The sequence below is a fragment of the Temnothorax nylanderi genome, unplaced genomic scaffold (assembly GCF_030848795.1).
Source record: "Temnothorax nylanderi isolate EJ_2023f unplaced genomic scaffold, tnyl_v1.0 TNYL_tig0048_pilon, whole genome shotgun sequence".
In the NCBI taxonomy this organism is placed as follows: domain Eukaryota; kingdom Metazoa; phylum Arthropoda; class Insecta; order Hymenoptera; family Formicidae; genus Temnothorax; species Temnothorax nylanderi.
In genome coordinates, this window is record NW_027249110.1 from 829,384 (window position 1) to 852,296 (window position 22,913).

At 38.7% G+C, this 22,913-nt stretch overlaps 1 protein-coding gene across 8 annotated transcripts; it reads right to left on the reverse strand.

Moving 5' to 3' along the window:
• Window positions 1-390: 390 nt before the first annotated feature.
• Window positions 391-21,359, reverse strand: LOC139772331 (phosphatidylcholine:ceramide cholinephosphotransferase 2). Of its 8 annotated transcripts, none has more exons than XM_071705959.1 (6): window positions 21,234-21,359; window positions 6,836-7,218; window positions 5,272-5,482; window positions 4,909-5,183; window positions 4,627-4,802; window positions 391-4,187 (listed from the first exon to the last, which is right to left on the reverse strand). In XM_071705959.1, the coding sequence occupies exons 1-6, from the start codon at window positions 21,317-21,319 to the stop codon at window positions 4,032-4,034; spliced, it is 1,287 nt and encodes a 428-aa protein (XP_071562060.1). In that variant the 5' UTR covers window positions 21,320-21,359; the 3' UTR covers window positions 391-4,031. The 8 variants fall into 8 exon arrangements, with proteins under 8 accessions (XP_071562060.1, XP_071562064.1, XP_071562065.1 ...); XM_071705963.1 differs by lacking the exon at window positions 21,234-21,359 and adding an exon at window positions 18,970-19,793; XM_071705964.1 differs by lacking the exon at window positions 21,234-21,359 and adding an exon at window positions 18,918-19,793.
• Window positions 21,360-22,913: the final 1,554 nt, after the last annotated feature.

Genomic DNA, 22,913 nt, shown 5'->3' on the forward strand with positions numbered 1-22,913 from the left:
ATATTACGTAATATTTGTGATAATTCTATGAAATTTAGTACTCATTTAGTAGTCATTTATAATTAAATAGTACTTACCTAACCCATGATAAGAATCACTAATCACCGAATAAAAATTGTATTAAAGTATACACTTTTGCTTCGCGTTTTTAATGATAAATGATATGAAAATTATTGCAACACACGTAGATTATTTTGCTTTGGGATTGTTTCACTTGTAGATTTACGAGGAATCAATGATCAAAATAAGCCTTAGGCAAAGGAAGACATATGTCAAAAGTTTAGTTTAAAGCCGAAACAAAAGGTATCGTCAAAAATTAAACTTGAAATATAAAGAGGAATTTATAACGATCTTAAAGGTAAGAGATGTACAGAGAGACGATCCGCCGAGTAAAGTATACCTAAAACTTTATTACAGCAACATACGAAAAATGTAATAAATATTATAAATACAGATATATATATATATATATATATATATATATATATATATATAAAGTAAAGCCAAATACAACTTGCTCTTCATTGTAATAATATCGATGTTTTAATGACGAATAATCATAAAAATTTATGTACAATGTACGAATAACAGAAATCAAACTGCTTATTCAATCATCGCTTATTCAATCCTCAAGAAATTTAATACACGGAGCCGCAATTATGTCCCGCGAACAATCGAAAAACTCTATTGTACGTCATATAACGGTAATAAAATTTTGATTAGCTTTCACACAATAACAAAAGCCCTTTTGCTATTATTCTTTATTTACAACGCATATATTCCTTCCTATATTATACGTATATACTTAACTAATCACATTATTGTAACAAGTTACCAAAAAATATCTACACGTAAAAATATAGATATATATGTATGTACATATAAACACGCTATTATATCCGCGCGCGCGCATGCGTGAATGCCACGGTTGCAATACAATGTGTACATATATATACGAACTCTATTAATTATATATATATGTATATATACTTGTTACTTCTTATATAATTAAACATCAACAAGAGGCTTTTCCATTAACAGAAGAAGCTTTCCCTTATCGTGTGCGTGTAAATATATCATTTTTATAATACATATTTGTACATGTACACGTACAGGTATATGCACATGTTACGTCTGCGTATACCTAAATCTATACATATGCTCGAGAGTATCTTTTGGCTTACATCGCAAGTCTCCATCCGGGAGATCCAAAATATCGTTCTCAACGTTGAGTCTGATCTAAGCTCTAGACATCAAAATTCTTTTCGCCGCACATGAAGCGTATCCGCCCCGAAGAGCAACAATAGTAATGCATGTATGCGTAACGTGTATGTGTGTGTGTGTGTGTGTGTGTGTGTGTGTGTGTCACACGCAAGTAAATGCGCGCACAATACATATTAATCTCTGCAAATATATATCCGAATCTATATCTGTGTCCGCTTAGTCCCTTCTCGCATTCGTGTAACGATTATCGCTGTATGACACATATGTGTCAGCTGAAAATGCGCCTATGTACATTATGCATATGTTTCAAAAATATATCCCTAAATACGGCGTTATCTGTTCCACATCGAATGCGCTGCGCGAATGCCAGTTAAAAGTTTCACTACGAACTACATTAATCTTATTAAAATATATGTTTAACAGTTACACGCATTTATAATTTGAATGTCAAGAGGAAATATCAGGTGGCCATAAAGGTCACATCGGTGTTGATCCGCCAGTCGATTGCTACTTTATTAAAAGAGCGCGAGATCACACGACGGCGATTTATTCTTTCTTTTATTTATCATCACAGACGGAAAAGAGTTAATTATACTACTAACAACATTTTCGCATTTCTCCCTCCCTTTTATCACTTTTCTTCTTCGTAACTTTTGCATGAAACCTGCTTAATCAAATTATCAAATAAGTCTGATCGTAATCGACGAATAATAAAAATATATTATAAATTAACTGTACACAATTTAACACGTCGCCAATTGCTCGACCAAACTGTGTAATAAAAAATACAGATTTGCATGTAAACTTCCGCGGAGTGTTATAAGAAATGTTTTATTATTTGTTTAAACTATATACATAAAAGAGACAACAAAAATTTAACTAAAAATGGTAGGGTTGCAAGTGCATTTCGTACTTATTAGAGATTCAACAAGTCGATCTTGTCACCTGAATTACGGGTGGACAAGATAACGAGTCACCCTTAATGCATTTTAAGCTACGATGTTACTCAACACTTTTACAGCATACATATGGTACACACGCGACTTTCATCGGATACTAGGAAAATAAACAGTCATGCGACTTGTTATCGCTTACTTGTACACATTATTAAATGAGATTCATAATCGTTTATACAAATATTTGAAGAATCGCGACATTTTCATCGACATCATTAAATTATGTCATTCTTTTTCCTTAATAGAGAAAAAAAGAGCGGAGCAAGAGGTGCAAGGAATCGTTAAAACAAATGAAATGCGAGAAGAACGAAGGAAGAAAGAATCGTACGAAATATTGATGGTTATTCGTCATTTTTGTAACTCAATCTCTCCATGAATGCAAAATTGCCTTTTGCATTTCGCACGATTTTTATTACATTGCCTCTGCAATATATGTATGTACGTATGACAACATCCGGTGTATGCACAAGCGTACGACGATCTTATTCCGTGAAAACACGAATGCTTCAGTACTTTCTTCTTTTTGTTTCGTTTTTTTCTTCATTACTCTATTATATGATACTTTCGTATATCGACTAATGGAAGTTAGAAAAGAGCGAGCTGTAACTTCTAGAAATTCAATATCCAAGATCTGTTACGAAGTTTTCACGAATAAACTTATCCAAATCTGCGGCAGGCTATACGATCGAAATGCGAATCGACAATAATTACCATATATGGCAGGTAAGAGGTCCAAATTCCATCTGCGACAGGCCATATATTACGTAATCTAACCGAAGTTACGGAATCCTTGATCAATGATAATATTATTATTAAGACTTTTTATCAATGCCATTGATATATATGTGTATATCTATATAATGAAGATCATCACGCCTCCTCGCGACTCGGCATGCTTAATTTGTCAACATTATATGAATTAACATTTACTATTAAGCGTTCCTGTTTTGGTCCCACGAAATTGCACAATCGCTTCTAGTACTGAATACTAGGGTATTTCTCTCCGAAGGAAACAATTTCGAGGATAATCGGCAAAGTGGAACTTTAATTAGGGCATATACATACTCACGCGAGTCTACAGTATATTTTTGGCAATTTGTCTGTAAAATCGTTTTTCATCGGAATAATTCGTATCGCGAATGCAAAGTCAGGGACGACGACGTCTAGATATTGGAAGTCAAGACGTCGACTCAAGTCGAGAATCTGACTCAAAGATTCGTTTAGAGGAAGAAATCGGATTTTATCCTAATATTTATCTACAATGACCCTTTAAAGATTACAAATACTTTTTATTGCATAGTATCGCTCGAGTTTTTAAAAACATACATCTGTCCTATGTTTACTTATTTATTGTATTACTTTCGTTTTGTAGCTATTTGAAAATATAAACGCCTCGAGCGAATTAGTATGTCATTGTATATAAACTCGAATACCCTCCTCCATCCGAATCTTTACGATATTATCATAAAATCCATCTTTCTACATCTATTCTTTATACTGTGTATAAATCTGTATAAAAATCAAACAAAAAGTAAATTCGGGCTGACTGGACGATACCTTTACGTGAAAGAGCATGGATATTGTGTCTAAGAGTTCACGATTGGATTACAAAGAAATGAACAACACAAAATTCATGCTTCAACAGTGAATGTGCAGTCGCTCTTAAAACAATACGTTCCAAGTATATTCTTTAGCCAACTTTTACCTCCACGTTATTAACCCTCAATTATACATACGTTTGTTTGTGTGTGTGTGTGTGTGTGTGTGTGTGTGTGTGTGTGTGTGTGTAAAATATATACAACAAAAGTAACTTCTTTGTTTTTAACAGCCTCTATGAAATCAAGACAAGTATTAACTGTCTCGGTTAGGGTGTTTGGCAAGAAACCGTCGAGGCCAGGGTAGAGGCCAGTCATATTGTCGTGGCACTGTGCCGCCCACATTCTTCTCAAAATACTTGAAAATGGAGAACCACCAGAGCCGGGCCAAAAAGTTATTTGATCCATATTGCTGCAAAAATTTTATTGTCTTATTCATTAGCGATATATAAATTACAATGCAAATATTAATCATTATTTCGCATGTAATATTAAAATTATTTATTATAAATCAGAATGAGTTAATCCGCCAATGTTAATTTAAAATAGGAGTCTTTATTTATCGACGCAATTGGCAATTATCGTAACAATGTATCACGACGTTTCGACCCGGGGGATTGGGTCCTTCCACTTGAGAAGGACCCAATCCCCCGGGTCGAAACGTCGTGATACATTGTTACGATAATTGCCAATTGCGTCGATAAATAAAGACTCTTATTTATTATATCAAATGTTATATTTATATGTGATTATAATTAACATTACTAAAACCATATTGATTATCAATTTATATAGGTAAACTATCTTTGTCGCAGAGTGGAAAATCTTCAACGCTCGAAAGTAAAACGTACCTTGAGATTTGGGTTGTTGGCTAGCGTGTGATAAATATACCACAGGCGCGTAGTAACGTAGTAAGCTATAAGTACATCCACAGTATAATGACCATGAGCTACCAAGATCATAATTACCCCGACGAGTACCGCCAGACCAGCTAACCAATGGATCGGTTGACATCTTCTTGGAGAATCTGAAATGCGTTACGAACCATTAGGGTTATGAAATTACGTCGGAATTACAGAAATACATCACGTATATCTGTATTCATTTCTCGAACAAATAACCAAGATACGTACACTCCTTAATGATCAGGTAACTGAGTACAAGCACGACCGTGTGTCCACTGTAAATGTAATCTCCGCAATAAGTGTGTTTGCCGTTAATTGACAAGCCGAAGCCGGAGATGAGCTGCAGGACTCTCTTTGTCACGAGAAGCGGACTGGTGTTGTTTGCCTTCGGGCTGCAATAGTAAGTTTTACTGGCGATCGGTACGACCGTCACGTACATCGTAACGCTCCTCATCATGTAGAGCAAGCCCATCAGCAGAAATATTCGTCTAGCTACTATGAATCTGTGGGAATAAACTTGATCATTAGAAATCCTTGTCTTTAGGAAAGATCATTCGGCATCGATTTATTTATTTTGGATTTTATACGCACCTATGCTTATGAAAAATGATAAAAACCATCGCGGAATTGGACATGATCATAATGAGGACTTCCGAGACGTTAAGTGCCCAATCCTGAGCGGTGACATTGTCCAGCACTACGTCGGGAAGCGGTCCGTATGTGTTTCTATCTGGAACGCGCTCGTGTACCATCGCGAGGGAAGCTGTCGTCAGTATGAAGTTTACGACCATAAAGAGAAATGCTGTAACGGAAAACGGCGGCTTACATATATCACTTTGCAACCATCCTTCCGTTCGAATGTAATTATCGTGCCATTTTCTTCTTTCGAAAAAAAAAAAAAAAAAAAAAAAAAGATGTTCCGTTTCCGAGGATACTCGAGAGAATAACCACGGCATTAATCGACTCCGGACTCGTGTCATGCAACGACGATTCACATCGTAACAGATCTGCGTAACGGGACTCGCGAAATCCGTTGCTCTGTGCATTTATGTTATGATTGTTATGAATTAACATTTCGCGAACGGCAGCGAACATCCAGTTGCTCGCCTCGGTTAATTCCGACGCGAAAAGCCATCGAGATAAATCGCGCGAGCTCCAGGAAAGAGGAGATCGATCGGGGAGAGAAGCTCTCTGAGACAAAGCTGCGCGAGCAGACTATCAGACTGGTGCGGTGTATCGAACGAATTCCAGGCCACGTAACGACCTCGATCTCGATGGACTCCCCGCTGTGAACGAACGTCACGTATACGGTGCCAAACTGGAGATGCTCCGAGCTCCGAGCTCCGAGGTCGGCGAAATTAACCGGCGAGTTTCTCGATGTTTGCATAGAAATTTATTTGCTAATTCTTGTTCCATTCTTATTACGCATTAGGCATAGGTCGTGAGAACGTGGGAAAAACCGAGGAAACTGATAGGTGGTGGATCGACCGCGACGAGAGAACTACTTCAACGCTTTTGTCTAATATATAACCTACCATTGGATAGAGCACTTAGTATTGTTTAATAACTTAAGAACATACGTTTTAACATTTTAACGTTTTAACCATACATTTGTTTAACGGCTGAAATATCTATTTATAATTTATATTGTATATAACTGCAAAAATCCTCGAAATGTGTAATTTCTAAAATTTCTTTAGAAATTATTTCATAATTATTGAATTATATATTAAATTATACGTTGAATTGCGATTCCAAAAAATCTTTGAGATACAATTGCAAAATTTATTTTAAAAAATTAACTAGTTCTCACTCAAGACGATTTTCTGACATTGCAATTTTAGTCAACAATAGCGTAAATCGACTCGTCACAAATGCATAATATATATAGCTTGAATTGAAGCTACATAAATTTCTTTCAGCTCTTTGCAAATCTGAGGCTTTTATTTTAAGTTAAAACAAGTTAAAACAAGGAGAAATGACTATATTACTGATTTTATAAGGTCAAATTTTCATACATATCTGATATCATTATTTTCAAGAGATATCCAATAGAGATATAACTTTCTCTCTCTCTCTCCACATGTGTCTTAGCGTTTCAAAAGAAGAAATAATTGTCTAAAGCGATGAATCTGGCATTCGTACGTCCTCTTACCGAGAAACGTTTTCCACTTTTCCTTAGGGAAACGCGGCTCCTCGCGAAGCGGCGCCGGCATGTCGATTTTGATGATGCCGCTGCCGGAGCCATTCGGTATCCCGGGATGTCTGCCCAGGCCTTCGATACCCTTCTCGTCCTCATCGTCCTCGTAGTAGTCCGAGCCCGAGGCCACTCCGGACCACTTGTCCTTGCTCTTGGACAACGGCGCGCCGGGCAATAGCGGTTGCCGTTGATAAACATCGCTGGACTGTGCCATCCCGCTGCTGTTTCCATCAACCGCCGCCTCGACGTCCCTCTCGTGGCCCTCCCCGGCGCCCAACGGTCGATCGAAGCTTCCGTAATCGTTGTGCAAGCTAGTGGCCTTGGGATCCAATACCATCCTGCACAGAACAAAAGTCGACCTGTCCTGTCATCGAATCCTGACGAATCCCGGGACGATTCTCGGGATGTGTCCTACGTTAGAGGTAGAGACACCGCTGTGTCTCGGAATCGTTCGGCTAATATCATCTCATCGACGATGAAACATTGAAACAGCGATAGATGAGGAGAACGCGCGGAAACGAAGCTGACCTTGGCACACGTGCTACTTGATCGCAGGGAAGAACAACCGAGCCATTGTTGAGTGTGGATCAACGGAATAAAAAGACTGCTTTCCGCGTTTGTATGTAAAATAGAAGTGACCCTATCTATCCCGATCGAGAATCATTCGGCCTCGCGTTATAACACCGCACTGATGCGTGACACTTTCGTATAGGTATCTTTCTTTCTTATTTTTATATCTAGAGTGCTTTGACTCCTTAATCCTTTCTCATTACCTGAAAATCGAGGTTTATTCGAGCAAATGCCGATGGTCGCCTGCCCAATGATCGGCGCACCAATAAAAACTGATATTACACGTGACACACATCTGCGAACGGTGCACGTTTACCCGGAGCGTTCATTGCGCGCGTCACGCGTCCCGCCCTGTAAAGCGCGATATTTTTAGACATTTACCGCCTTATAAAGGGAAAAGGTTATCGCGACCGGAAAAAAAGCTCGGATTCTAACAATAAATTGAACTGACGAAAGCCGCTCACCGCGAGCGCGAGCGCGGCCGCGACCACGACCACGACCACGACCACGACCACGACCACGACCACGACCGCGAATGAGATGACTGTTGATCCACGGATAGCATCAAGACTCACTCCGCGCGATGCGAGAACGTAACCGCGGAAGCGTCATCGATGGATGCGGCTGCCAGAACTGCAATGGTATTATCTAGGGGCCCGCGGGTTCGCGCGACGGACAAGGTAACGATCAGCCAAATGAGAGTCAACGGCGGCGATCGATGCAATCACACACAATCGCGCTCAAGTAAAATATTTTTATTCTCCTACGTAATAGTTTTTAGGGCGCGTTTGTCCTTACCCCTATATACCACGAGAAAGTAACGATTGGAACGCGACAAGTGTATAGTTGCGAGTGGAAAAATGTTATTATTTTCTTACGTAGCATCATTATGACGAGTCTCTTTCTTTTCTTTTATTTACCTCCGCCTCGCGCACGTCGCTCGGCATCACCGAAACTCTCGTCAAACCAACCAAATGAAACGCGTTCCAATGAAATGCTTTCGAGCTACAAGTATCGCGTCGGAATCATTATGTCCACCCGTATATGATATAAATGTTTAATATCAAGGACCATGCTTAACGTGACACGTGATTTCGTGGGAAAGGTAACGTCTGTGCCGGACACCTCGAGCTCGGCTAAGCGGTAAGGCTAAGCATCGTCCACGTTTATTGAACAAATTACGGTCCGACGGTGCAGAAAATGGTATAGTTTGCGCTCATTATAGCCTAGAACCCATTATGGTCTAGAACGTCGAGAGCGCTCGCGAGAAATGACCTGTGATTACACAATTGTACTATTGTGACGTATCTCTCGATCAGTCGGAATAATCGGCAACATCAGGATATAATTTAAACCACAATCCTCGAGAGATCCTCAAAGTAGATTGTCATATTGTGCAATTTCTGATATAACACATATATATATGTATATATGTATACTTAACCTTTTGAAGAAAATATCGTGTTAATTTTCACGTACTATCATTAAAAGACTCTTGCGCTCCAAATGCCGATCTGGTCGGCTTTAAGAATAATTTTCGCTCCCCCTAAGTCAATTGACTTAACGATAAAATGACAATAATTATAAAATTGTGCTAAAACGTAATGTGTTTTATTTCTTTCTTAATACTTAAATAAGCATGAGATATACGACACATATGACATATTATGAATCGACGCCGGTGAATTAACATTATGGCGCGCGAAATAAATTGTCGACATTGCGTGAAAATCTACGGAGCGCAAAGGGCTAAGGATTTTAATTTAAAGCTGGTTGTATTGCGGGGACATATGGGATGCGAAAAAATTCTAAAACCATCATAGATAGCGATTTTTGTTGACATTTTCGCTGAAGAAAAATCGACCTGGAATTAGTCGAAGAATCCACCTTTGCAAAGTAAGGCGCGCATATATAGGACACCCAACAATACGGTCCTATTTATATACGAGACTCGACGTAAAAATGCGAGTGTCCAGTACGTTCAAACACGGTTGCGCCCACACACATACGCACACACACACACACACACAGAAGACCTCTCGCGCGAAACGTCTCTCAGGAAATGGATTCCCAATGCGGATATTGCTTTTATGAGGTAAAAAGGCGCGATTCTCAGAATGTGACTTCTCGGTTCGTGTAGGTTCTCGATAAGTCGTATACCTATGAAGCGAGAGCTTTCTCACCTCGATAACGACCCTTTTGATCCAACTAGCGATCTCATGGACGAATTCGACGTGTAGAAAGGAGTATGATCCTGAGAGTTGTCACAACTAATCCGGGTACCACTCTCACGGAGAGAGTTAGAAATTTCAGAGTGTTGTTGACGAGTTTTTACGAGTTAGGGAAGAGAATGGGAGGATACGATACACGCATAGGAACTGTTTGTCAAAAAGAACAATCAATTAACCCTTGTTCGTATGTGCATTCCAACAAGAGTTGGGAAAAGAGTATATCGGAAACGAAACATTGCTAATTCTAATTGCGTCAACTAATGCATCGTGAATAAAATCTTTTGCTTGCAAAACACTGTGCAAGATTTTAAATCTTTAAAATCTTACAATTACGAAATCATTTATCATTGAAAATTGGAAAATGCAAAAACAATCTTACGTTTCAGTTACTTCACAAAGTATACATTTAATCTTGATATCTTAGAGAATTTTTAAGGTTTCGTAATCATAACAACTCGTCGCGTCGCGTAAAAGAGTCACGGTGCGGTCTCGCTTCGCGTGTACTTGGCGCGAGACACTACCGTGTCTCTTGATATACAATATTTTAAAAGAGATTTTAGATGAGAAAATGATTCTAGAAAAGAAAATTAGATGCGAAAGTTATAGTCATCAATAAAAATAATATTTCGTAAAGCAATAACGATTTTCAATTCCAAATTTGAAGTTAAATGTCAAATATCTGGAATATTTTAAATTTAAACGCACACACATCTCTTTAACTAAATTAAAGCTAAATTTTATTACCTTTAATTACATGCTTTTGCGAGACACCACGTATATAGAGTATGTGTGAGTATACTTGAGACAATATCAGCTCTTAAAGACGGATTATTTACTTATTCAGTTAGAATAATTAGATACTTACTATTCTAAGGTCTTATATGCCTAGTATGTAGAAGTCTCAATAACTTTTGTAACAGGTGAACGTTTTCACATAACTATGTTCGAGAACATACGACACTGTCTAGCGCTTCGTAATCCATTAGCGTGGAAACACGATAAACTTTGCGACAGCCAAACAGTTATCATTATTGTCTTCTACTGCTACTACTACTACTACCACTATTACTATTCTGATGCGTCACTATGCCAAATTGCAATACGCGGTTTGTTGTGGAACACGATAAGCACAGCCGTTTGCCAATGCAAAACAATACAAATGGTGTCAATACAAATGCAACAATGCTCAGAATTTGTAGACAATTCTATATTTAAACGATTACGATAGCTTCATTTATTTCACAAGACCACGTGACCACGCTCGGGAAAAAACCCATATGTATGTATTTAATGCTCATTGCGAATGCACATTAGTGATAAAAGTAACCGTAAATATACCGCATACTGATAATAGACTAAAGACGCTCGCTTCGTGTATACGCTTCGATATTACATCGCGAACGAATATATTATTTCTGCCTCTGAGAAATATTCGAAAGAAAATGCAAACCAAGAAAAAATACTTCAGAAATTATTGATTTTTTACAAAGATTTTTTCCTTCAAGAGTTACAAAAATATATCCTTTTCAAACGGGCTAACATAAATATGCCAAATGTTCAACAAAGAAATAAATGTGATTGATGACTCAGTTAACTAATATTCAATTCAAGGTACACGAGATATATGGAGTTTATGAACTCAACAGGAAGAGAAATATGATTTATGACCTAATCAAATATATTTTTCGTCCCAAAGATCGATCGTTCGTGATATTCATGACGATTTATAATTATTATTATCTTTTATTATCGCGCAAAAGCGATCGCATGGTATCGTAATAGCTGAAACCACCTATGATTTTCAAAGCCTGTGGTTTTGATTGCAATATCGCGCTAATATTGCGCCAACAACGGCGCAAAATAGAAAACTGCACTTAACGTAAGTTCTAAATAATACAAAATTGTAACATGCGGGAGATTTCTTTGAATCCGCAAACTTTGCCATAATATTGTAGTTATGACGCTGCCTGCTCTTCCTTTACATAGAAAGAAAAGCGTCAAAACTTGTTTATGATTGTATATTTGAATAAATAACTGAGAATATAATAATGTTCAATGAAACTTAATATCAGCTTAATCAGCTTGTGATACACCATTATCTGATCTTTTCTAAATAAAAAAGCTTCAATAAAAAAAAAGCATTACCTCAAATTTCTAAATCCAGAATAATATTTGGTCTCTCTTTCATTTCCTAAATACAATAGAGAATCTCGACAATTAAAATTAACATATAAAAAAGTGAAAAATTTAATTTTTATTTCATTTCTAAAGCTATTCTACAGATTTCATACTTTATATCACTTTTCTTTAAAAGATTTTATGCTCGAGAATTAATCGAGAAATTTCCTGGAATGTTAAAGATCAACTACATTACTTATAATTTTCTGGAGATAGATACATTATTCGTTTTCGAGATTATAGGGTCACGGGGAGCTCGGAAAGATCGATCGGGGGTTCAATCACCGCTGTGCTCAGACACAATTCAAGAATTCAACAAGCCGTATCAGAAAACTAACGAGATTTCTTGCGGACTCAATCTTGCTATTATATGCGTCGGGATGATTCACACATTCACTGAATAACTTACAACACAATTTGTTCAAATGGTGCTGTGAAAAGTATTGATTATTGTATACATTCCACAAAAAAGTCTAAAAGCGGTTCTTTCCGCGAATCGAAGAAGATTAGCCAGCATGGTGCTCGTCGAATAATATTTCTTTACAAGTTTGTTATTATACAAATTACAAACGTAATATATCAATGCAATGCCATTATCAAATTGTCACAACTGTCACAAATATCGAAAGAGAGATAAATCTTTTTTTCCCCCTCCGTATATATGTTTAGCGTCAAATTGACGTTGCCAGGCTACGTGCCTGGTTATTGCTACATTTCCACGTATCAAGTAAGGTAATATAGTGAGCAGATAGGTTTTTATGTTATTACAAATTATCGGGCAAAAGTTTCGCAACGGATAACTGATACGTCTGATTGCGTTATGATAAAAAAAAATGAGAGAAATTGATGAAAAATGTCCGTGTATTTAACTGGATTTTATCGCGCGCGACTCTTTTTTATAATCTACTAATTCGAGCACGAGCGCTTCTGATCGAACGCTATGTAATTACGTCACGAATAACGAACCGCCCAACTCATGACTCATTTCCTTTTTCCTCTCACAATCAAATGATTCACGGCAGCCGACTGCCGATATTTCTAATTAATTTCCAATTGTACAAATATATGCTATGTTGACAGCATCGAGGTGTCGAATAATGGTATCAGCTCGTTAATGAATAACGTTAGGAAATGAATTTTATATTCGCAAAAATATGTTATTGCCGCGAGAAAAGTAATTACATTAATATAAATGACTAGATAGTCGACATAGTATATTCGTCACAAACTTTATGAAGTAATAGAACAATGTAATAATCTTCGTTTTTAACCGTTTTTGAAAAATATCTTATAATAATACCGGGTAGCATAAATGACCAAATTAATCGTAAATAATGTGGCATAAGGAATATTGCAGCGGCTTGCTCATTTCGAAGAATCGATGACGAATCTTAACATAAAATTGTAGTTAGAATTGACCGTTACGACACGGATGCGAACAAAGGTAATGATCAGATGACACTCAGATCATTTCCATCACAACGACACATAAAGACGTCATAGCCAAAACAAAAAAAGTTGTTTTGTGTATATCGCTTTCGGCTCATTTTACAATCTGTTCTCGTCTGTTTAAATATCAAGCCAATAACTCCGAGAATAATTGAATAAAATATTCAAAGTTTTTGTATGTTTTATTAGCGATTCAAATTGGTATAATCTTTGATGAAATCGATTTTTGATAAGACCACAAGAACGATCGGTCAATAAGCATCGAGATTCTACTCGTTATCGAGAATAAAAATATATCGAAATACATTGATTTCAATTGCCAAGCATTTTCGTTCGATTACAATTATTGATTTTTTGAACGCATCTGGTATCTTCGATGCAGAATACATAATTGCAGTTTACAGCCGATAAGATATTGGAAAACAATATCTTATTTGTTTGGCTGATCCAGCTTTATCAGTCTTCTCAACTCGCTCGCTGATAATCCAAGGATCGATATGATATTGATGTGAACGTTGGCAGCTAAGTATAATATCTCGTATCGACAATAGGGATTCGTCACGGAGCCGACCTCTTGCGACGGCCGCGGCGACGCGACGGTTTTGACCACGTTATCATTACGGTATATCCGCCATCCCGCCGGACATAAATACAATGAACATCGCGTTACGTAAGAATTGCAGAGACGTTGGGAAGCATTTCCTGGAGGAAAATCCACGTAGAAGAAGAAAAGGAATAAAAAAAAGACACGAGAAAACGTTCTAATCAGGCCTATCAGTTCTAATCAGGTCACAAGTAGTGAAACTAACAGAGCACTAGATATCGAGCGTGTTTTTACTCACACGTCAAGTAAAAAAACTGTTCGTAGAGGCTTCATAAGTGTGGCTACCGCGCCACATATGTAATTACTACAGGAAAACTGCGTATGGGTTAACGAGAAAGAGAAGCATGGAGAGAAAGAGAGAGGGAGACGGAGACCTGGAGAGAGAGAGGGAAACTGTGGTAACCCTGGACAGATGAGGAAGAGAAGAGGTAAGAGAGAAGAGCGGAAAGGGGAGGGTAATGCGAGGGCAGGGCTGAAAATCGAAACGACAGACGACAGAATGAATCGAGACGACGATGGGCGGATAAAAACCAAGAGTAAAAATTACGATAGAGTTAATATCAGAATATCACACGCAACTATATTACATTAAAATTAAAAATGCAAAAGGGCCAACCGATTGCGTACGATGCGTAAGAACATGCGCCGCGCCGCGCCGTGAAAAACCAGCGCGCGGCGCGGCGAAGGGATGGGAAGGAAAGCATGATACTTGACGGTAAGAGATACGTGCAAGACGACGCAACAAGAGAAATCCTGGGATTAATGTCGTAAAATGAGACAATGAAATCAGAATAACGCGCTCGTGCTGTCATAGCTGTTAGTGCTGTTACGGAACTCGCGTGGTGACGGCGGAAACTGTAGATCAAGGCCAAGATGAAAGGCCAAATCACTCCAAAGCCTCGTGAGAGGCATTGCTCCAAAGATATTTAGTTGAAAAAATTCGACAATTGCGTGCACGATTATTCGAGTTAATCTACTTAATGTCAAGTAGAATGTTAAGAGAAAAAAGATATGCTTCTCATCGTCAGTGTAGACTTTACATGGCTATATTTGGTGGGTACGTATATACATATATATCAAACGAAACTCGAAACGAGCTAAGTGCCGAGAGGCGCGAAAAATAAAGGAGATATTTTATAGATCCAAAGTTTGTCGGATCTATAAAAACGGAGTGAAAGCTGTTTCGATCGCGCGCGTTTCCTCGTGCACGTGCACTCGGCAGCGACGACGAGTGCGCGTGCACTCGGATACACACAGGTGGTTCACGCGGCTCACAAGATCTAACGTTACCATCAGCTAAGGCCCTTACAATTAAAAGGGCGATCGATCGCTCTTCCATGATTTCACGCGTGCTTCATCAGATCAGATCATGGTCGCGCCTTCGCCTTCGCGAAGAAAGTCACTTTCGTGACAAAGATCGACGAATGTCGTAAATCTTAAAGAGGTGTTATCTATATATCATGAGACGTGCGTGATAAATATAACCCGCGAATTAAAACGAGTACTCAGTGAATGATGAATTGCAATATCAAGTTATAAATTTCAGGCATTTTCACGTTTCTCGGGATTACCAAATTTCTTGAAAAAATTTCTTGAAAAAGCCCCTCTTTCTTTCAGGACTTAACAGATTATCGATAATTCTATTTGAAAAAATATATATATATAAGTATATATATATATATATAGGTTTCTTCAGATTTTCTCGAAGCATCCCGGAGATTTTGATCGATTTAGATTGACGCAACAAATCGTTTCACACAGATAATTTGCATCGATGTTGACGATGGCCAAGGTCAGCTGCTTTTTCTAAGAATAGTCACATAGTTGTCGCGAGACGCGGAAGGAGGGACTAACCGCCTTGAAGATTGAGACGACGACGGTGTTGTCGCTTTCTCGCCTGATACTGAACTCGCGTTGACATTGAAATGCGTTGTACGTGATAACGCGATGTAGACTAATCTATATCTACAATCATTTGAGCGCTGTAAATCGAGCGCTGTACGTCGTGTAGCGCGATCTAAAAAATTAACAAATCAACTTGTTAACTAATTTTGGTGAATTTATAATCGAAGAAATTTTTCCTTGTCAATTATCTCATTGCCATTCTTGAAAAAAATCAAGATTGTTAGCACGACGCATTTCAGAGCACATCCTCGTTTCAGCGTTCGTACCTGCGATGGACCAAATAAACATCTGATATTTTCATAATCAGCTGTCCGAGCAAATGTTTCTTAGCTGTACGCGATACTGCATCTGCGTCACGGATTACACGCGCGTGCAGCAACAATGAATATAAATGATCGATAGACATTTTTTCGCAGTATTTTTTATAATCGCGATAATTATCTCATAATTTTAACGCTGCGTTTTAAAATGTCAGATGACATGTATATAAAGAAATATTCGATAGACCAATATAAGTAATGTAGTTTGAAAATGAAATAATGCGAATGTCGTCGTTATAACGTTCGAGTTGTGTACAGCTATAAAAATCGTCACATAAAGGCAGGCGGCACTCGGTTTCAAAAGATTAGAAGCGGGACAAGACCGTTTGTATTAAAAACTTTCAAATACAATTTAACCAAATTTCGTGCAAATATCTTAATATGTTAAGCTTTAAATAATTAATGTCTTGATTTTCGTAAAAAAAATTTACTTTTTTCAAAGAAAACCAATCCACGTTTTAATTAGCGACACATTCAAATTTGTCAAATAATTCCGCCAAATAATCGCGTCGCCTGCAGTAAAAACCTAAATCACGCCTTATGACGAAAATGATATCGGTTACTAAAGCGATAATGCACGATAATAATAAAGTGATATATCAATCTATCGAGTACCTACACAGAGAGAACGATTTCTTTGGATTTAATAAATTTTATTAGATTCAAAGAAATTTATCTTTTGGAATAGTCCAAACAAACAAATTTTTGATTCAACAAATACGATTGTTTGATTTTTCAAAGAATATATATCTTTGTCTTAAATAAAAAAATTGTTTGAAACGAAAAACATATTCTCTATCGCTTTAATAATACTATTGTTTCATTTAAATATCAATGCTTTATAAAAAATGTCTTAAACATTTATTTATTATTTATTTATTTATATATATGATATATGTGGTAGTCGGTTGACTGCTACATATATAAATAAATAAATAATAAATAATTGTCATATCTCCATCACTCGAGTGACTGGTGTGATGGATTCCAATGATGTGTACAACTGCGAGTGATAGACGCTTTCGCCGTGGGGCCTTATATACAGTCTCTGGTCGAATTTGACTTACGAGTTTAGCAGCCGCCTAGCGGTGAAAACGCTTATTACATTTATTGTAACCAAATAATATATTATTTGTTTGGGAGATATTACTTCAAATAATAGTGTCTTTTCCGTTAAATAATAGAGTTTTCTTGAATAAAAACAAAATTTTTCCATTCAAAAAAATATTATTTCGTCTAAGCATATGTTGTTTCAATGAAAGAAATGTCAATCAAACAAATAGGATTACTAAATCCAAAGAAATCGTTCTCTCTGTGTATGATAAATATTTTCATACTTGTCATAAAAATTTTTCATTTTCAGTATTTAGCGTTTTAATGCTATTTTGAACTTGTAATATTCTATAGTTCGTGATAAAAATGATATCGGTGTTGTGTGTGTGTGTGTGTGTGTGTGTGTGTGTGTGTGTGTGTGTGTGTGTGTCTGTGTCTGTGTGTGTAAAATTAATAATATTGATGAATAATATAATTAAATATATATGTACATTTAAATACGCTTGTATATGTGTACAACAATATAAATATATACGATATCAAATATTTTTCCTAACGAGCTAAAAATTGTTAAAAAGAAAACTTGATTATAAAACGGATTCCATAATTCTAGGTGCGAAACAAACATGTTGTGATTGGCGCGATATCATTAGCATAACTGTGCTGTCATGATAACAGAACGGCAGGAAATAAGAGCATAGGCATAGGCCAATGTCCATCTTACACAGAGACGATAGCACGCGTTATCTCCCAAGCATTTAATCTCGCGGAACATAAATGTAGAATTGTAGATACAAGTAATATTCCTACGTATGAAAAGGAGATAAAATTTCGTGCTAAACTCCCAGAAAAATCAACGATAGTAGCAAACGCAACAAGTAGAATCGTACGGATGTGAACTGTGAACGCAACGCACAGTGTCATATCCGGGGAGGGTGTATGATTCAAGAAGAGCAACAATAAGCACAATAAGGTGTGTAAAACGAAGCTTCGGCATGCGACAATACCCAGAATTATGTATCCAGAACTTAAACGTACAACGTACAATGTGCCCCGACGCGACGGCGACGTTAAAAGTTACGAGCGGCCGCGGCGCGGCGCGGGCGCAACGAAATCTTAAGAGAAATAATAGAAATAAATAAATAAATAACCTTTAAATTAGGTCTCGCTATACCTTGTTAAAGCACTGGGCAATTCGACCTTGACAGGTAGCCTTAATTTATGCATTTTACTTTATACGTACACACACACACACACACTACTATGTCAATTGCAGTTTCAGACAGAGTTTCCTCCCTCCCTCCCTCTCTCTCTCACTCTCTCTCTCTCTTTCTCTCTCTTTCTCCCGAAGCCAGCTGCCGCCTGCCAGATGCGTAGCGCTCGCACGCACGCACGCACACACGTGTTTATACGATAATGCGTTATAATCGTAGCTGTGTGCTACGATTACGTGCGAAGAGAGGGACGAGGACGAGAGGTAACGAGAAACATAACCAACAAAATACGCATCCGAATACGATGGCTTTCTTAAGAGGGGTATCCAGGAAGGAGAGAGAGCCAGAAAGAGAATAAACGGAGCGTGGGATGGAGATGGAGATGGAGAAAAACAGACCAGGGGAAAATTAGAGAAAGAGAAAGAGAAAGAGAAAGAGAGAGAGAGAGAGAGAGAACGTGTGAAACAAGAGGGCCACACAACACTAATGAAACGACACACGAACGAAACTAACCAACTATATAACGAAGGAGCGGGGGAGAGGGCAGTCTAGTGAGTGATTTTACATGGACACTGGATAGCAAACGACTCCTCTTCGAGCACGCGCTCGTCTCTCGGCGACGACGGATTTTCGGGACTAGTTCTTGGACGCAAATTCATTTAGTCACTGTTAGTCACGCCCGCACGTATATAAGTATGTATGTATGTACGTCGTGAATGTAACAATTTGTTCCGTTCCGTGAACGTGCGAGAACGTATCGGACGTCGGAGTGCGCCGGACGACGCCACCGGTGGCGATTCCTGAGCATCCGTGAGCATCCGTCGCGAGGTCCGCACTTTGCCCTCCGCGCTCCGCACTCCGCACTCCGCACTCCGCACGCTCGTCGCCCCGACGTCGCACGTCGCACGTTGCACCACCGTCGCACAAACTAAATGACTGACTACTGACCACTGACTACGCGCACAACTTGCAACAACTTGCGCCTGCCGCCTTGCGCCTTGCGCCGCTTCAGCATGCTTCAGCAGCTTCAGCCGTGGTTCGCGCACTCCGATCAGACGTGACGTTTCATAGAAAAAAAAGGACGAGCGAAGATGGCGTCATCCGATCCGTTCCTCGTTCCTCGTTCCTCGCGCGTCGCGCGTCGCGACGAAACAACGGATCGGAGACCGGACTGACCGGAGAATGAAAAATCCGTATATTTACGCATGTCCACACATACATATGTACGTACATACAGAGAGCGAGAGCGACGGAAGAATCACCGAAGAATTACGTGTGAAAATCTTGGCGTTCGTCCACGAGGACGAAGCAAGGATTAAGTTACTAAGCTTGTACGCGCGGGCGCGCGCGCGCGTTTATCGTTCATTCCTGGTTCGTCTGTTCGTCACCGACGACAACTGGTCGCGTCGCGCGCGTCCGGTAACCGTCGACCGGTCCAGTCCGGCGCGGCCGGCGGGCGACACGAGCACATCGACGACGGTTACGGCAAGCGAGATATCGACCGATACCTACCCGCCAGAATTTGAATCGTTTCTCTAGTTCTAGTATTTCTTGTCTCATATTGATATCGAGATCGGAGATAAACCTCAATCGAATGTGACTGGAATTAGTTTTCAAGATATCAAATATGAGATTGTGCTCGCTGATTTACAAAGCCTGACCGTGAATTAGCGTTAATCACCGTCAACTAAATCGTTTATTGCTGTCTGTATTATACAACATGGTCCATAGTAAAGAAAAACGAATAATCAATTTGACTACAGTGAGAATTGATCGACATCGCTTTGTCTGATTGTGAGTTTCATAGACAAGGTTTCAACTTGTCTATCCCTGTCGATTTACAATTAGAAAAATAGAATGTTGTATGTTTATAAAAACGGCACTAACCAGAGTAACCAGAGTAACCGTCAGTGGAACGAATCATTTGTTTTGCCTTTTTTTAAGGAATAATAATAGAAAAGAGTAACTTGTGTAGTACTTATTGACCTTTCCACATGTCCGTGTCACCGACATCGCGTATCTTGATATTCGCGATCTTATCAAGTATGAAAGTACCTACGTACGAGAATGAAATGAGAACAATGAAAAATGTGGTACAGACGTAACGATGAAAATATTGCTTTATTCAAAGCGGATGAGATACATTATTGATGTCGTTTAATGCTGCTCGCAAATCTGGCTGGAAGTACTAACGCGACCATGATATATACGATCTGATCCTTTCTTCGAGTGATGATTGGATAACGCATAATGTAACTGTAATGATAAAATAATGGATAACACATGATAAATAATTGACAATAATGTCTCACGACAGAAATATAAAAATATGTAATTGCTACAAGTATAATAATAAAAGCAGAAATCAAAAGTGGCCGCGCTACAACGCGATTGTTTGAATTGCCAAGTAATTAAAGTGATCATATTGTTAAACCTACGACCTACGATCTATATGTATGATTGCCTTCCTGCCTTCTCTTTGTCATGGATTCAAGTCGGATTCAGCCAGATGCCGATTGCCGATGAGCAATGCATAAAGATTGAGTAAACTAACAATTTGCTTAGCTGATTTTTTCCACAAATGACAAAATCCGACAAATAACCAGTTAAAAAATATACTGTAATATTGTTCCTTTACTTAAAAGTAGATGGTATAGAAAAGCAATGAAATCTTTAAATTAACACAATAGCACGTTCTTTTAATCATTTCGTATTATTGATGCAACTCAAAATTGCCAAAGCAGGGCAAGCACACAGAAGAAGTAGGCACTTGGTTACAAAGCGTACGCAGAGAACACGTGTTGGGAAAACGAACGGATAATCGTTTACCTAAGCAACGCTTTCCTCCAGCAGTAGTCCGTCTCGATAACGAGCAACTGCAATTTCATCATATATGTGGACGTGGCCCAAGGCATACAAACGAATCTTATACGTCTAAGGGTTCTTCTTTGTCTCCCGGCGAAAATTTTCCCTCATCTTCAATCCTTTCTTTGCCTCCAGCCTCCAGCCTCCAGCCTCCAGCCTCCACCTCTTCTTTTTCGTGGATGCAGGCGCGGTTCGGCGTTATCCGAGTTGCGATACTTGCGATTAGCCGTGCGCGCGACCCAATTATCCGGGTCTGTACGGTCTGTACTATCGATCAATCGGAACGGAAAACGGAACACACGGAGCGCCGAGCGAACTGACGCGTAAACGTAAAGACTCTTTTTCTTCCTCCTTCCTCTTTCTCTGCGACGAAAGAAGACGAAAGCAGGAAGATGCAAATCGAAGGTTTCCTTGGGAAGCGCACGAAATGACACACTGTACGGTTTAGCTGAGGATGCGCTAAACGCTATGATATAATCGCTTATTTTTGGAAAGCGATGAGAAAACGGAAGCGCGAGTTGCAAGATCTCAACCTCGATGAGAACGTTTTCCGATCATCTTCGTAGCTTCTTGCCGTTTATACATGTCTCTATCTGCTGTTGGTTTCTTACACCAAAACTCGGATAATGATGAAAAAAATGACCGGGAAACCCGCCTAGCTGGCTGCCCGCTAAGCCCACTAAGCCCGCTTGCACTGTAACCTGTAACCCGTAACTGATATACGCGCTTCTCTTCTTCTCTATCCTGTTGTATCAACGCGGACACGACGCGGATGACGGACGGCGGACGGACCGACGACACGTCGCGTCGCGACTCGCGAATCTCGCGACGGCCGACGGCCGACGGCCGACGAAGGCGCACGCGCTGCCTCATGGATCGCCGTTTCTCCGTCACGAACAAATGTTACGACCAGCTAACACTACTAGTGACGTCATGCAGGACAAGGGCACCGATTCATTCGCGAATGTTCAGCAGCTGTGCAGGATTAACCCTCCAAGGACACGCGCATTCAAAATCCATGTATGAGAAGAAACCCGGCCGCCTCTGTGTGTATGATCTCTTCTTTTGGACTAGAACCATTTCCTGAGAATAAAATCGTTAAGGAAAAAAAATTAATGCGGACAAATGTAATATATGACAGATAATCAAGATAATCAAGATACTTAAAATAATGTCTTCTGTTTTGTTATCATCGATAGAATGAATTCTATTAATGAATTATATATTATAGTTAACAATTTTACTGTAAGCAATTCTGCTGGTTAAGTTATAATCGCCGATTGAATTAATCAGAGTTTTATCAATTGTCCCATATTATATTTAAACAAATTATAAAGAATTTGTTAACAAAAAGTGAAAAAGCACAATATATAATAGATGCTTTCCATTTACATCAAAGATAATTCTCACTTGTGACATATCATTCTGTCTTTATTATTCATTAATTGCCAAAAAGGATAGGAACGACGTCACAAGTGAAAATTATCTGAGTTTTGATGTAAATGGAAAATACCTAATACTTACCATCTTTGTGGCTAATTATTACTTGTAAACTTTAACAGTATTAATCAGTCTATACGCAGACGAAGATATCCAGGACATCTTTCAGCATTTAGTCTATAGCATAATATCCAACTTTGATTT

Bases quoted from the DNA above. Each gene is read 5' to 3' on its own strand.
- LOC139772331 (XM_071705959.1), bottom strand. From the start codon at position 21,319: ATGCCTTGGGCCACGTCCACATATATGATGAAATTGCAGTTGCTCGTT. The intron at 7,219-21,233 runs GTAAACGATTAT...TGTTCTGTGCAG, and splicing joins TGGAGGAAAGCGTTGCTTAG to GATGGTATTGGATCCCAAGG. The intron at 4,803-4,908 runs GTACGTATCTTG...AACGCATTTCAG, and splicing joins TTACCTGATCATTAAGGAGT to ATTCTCCAAGAAGATGTCAA.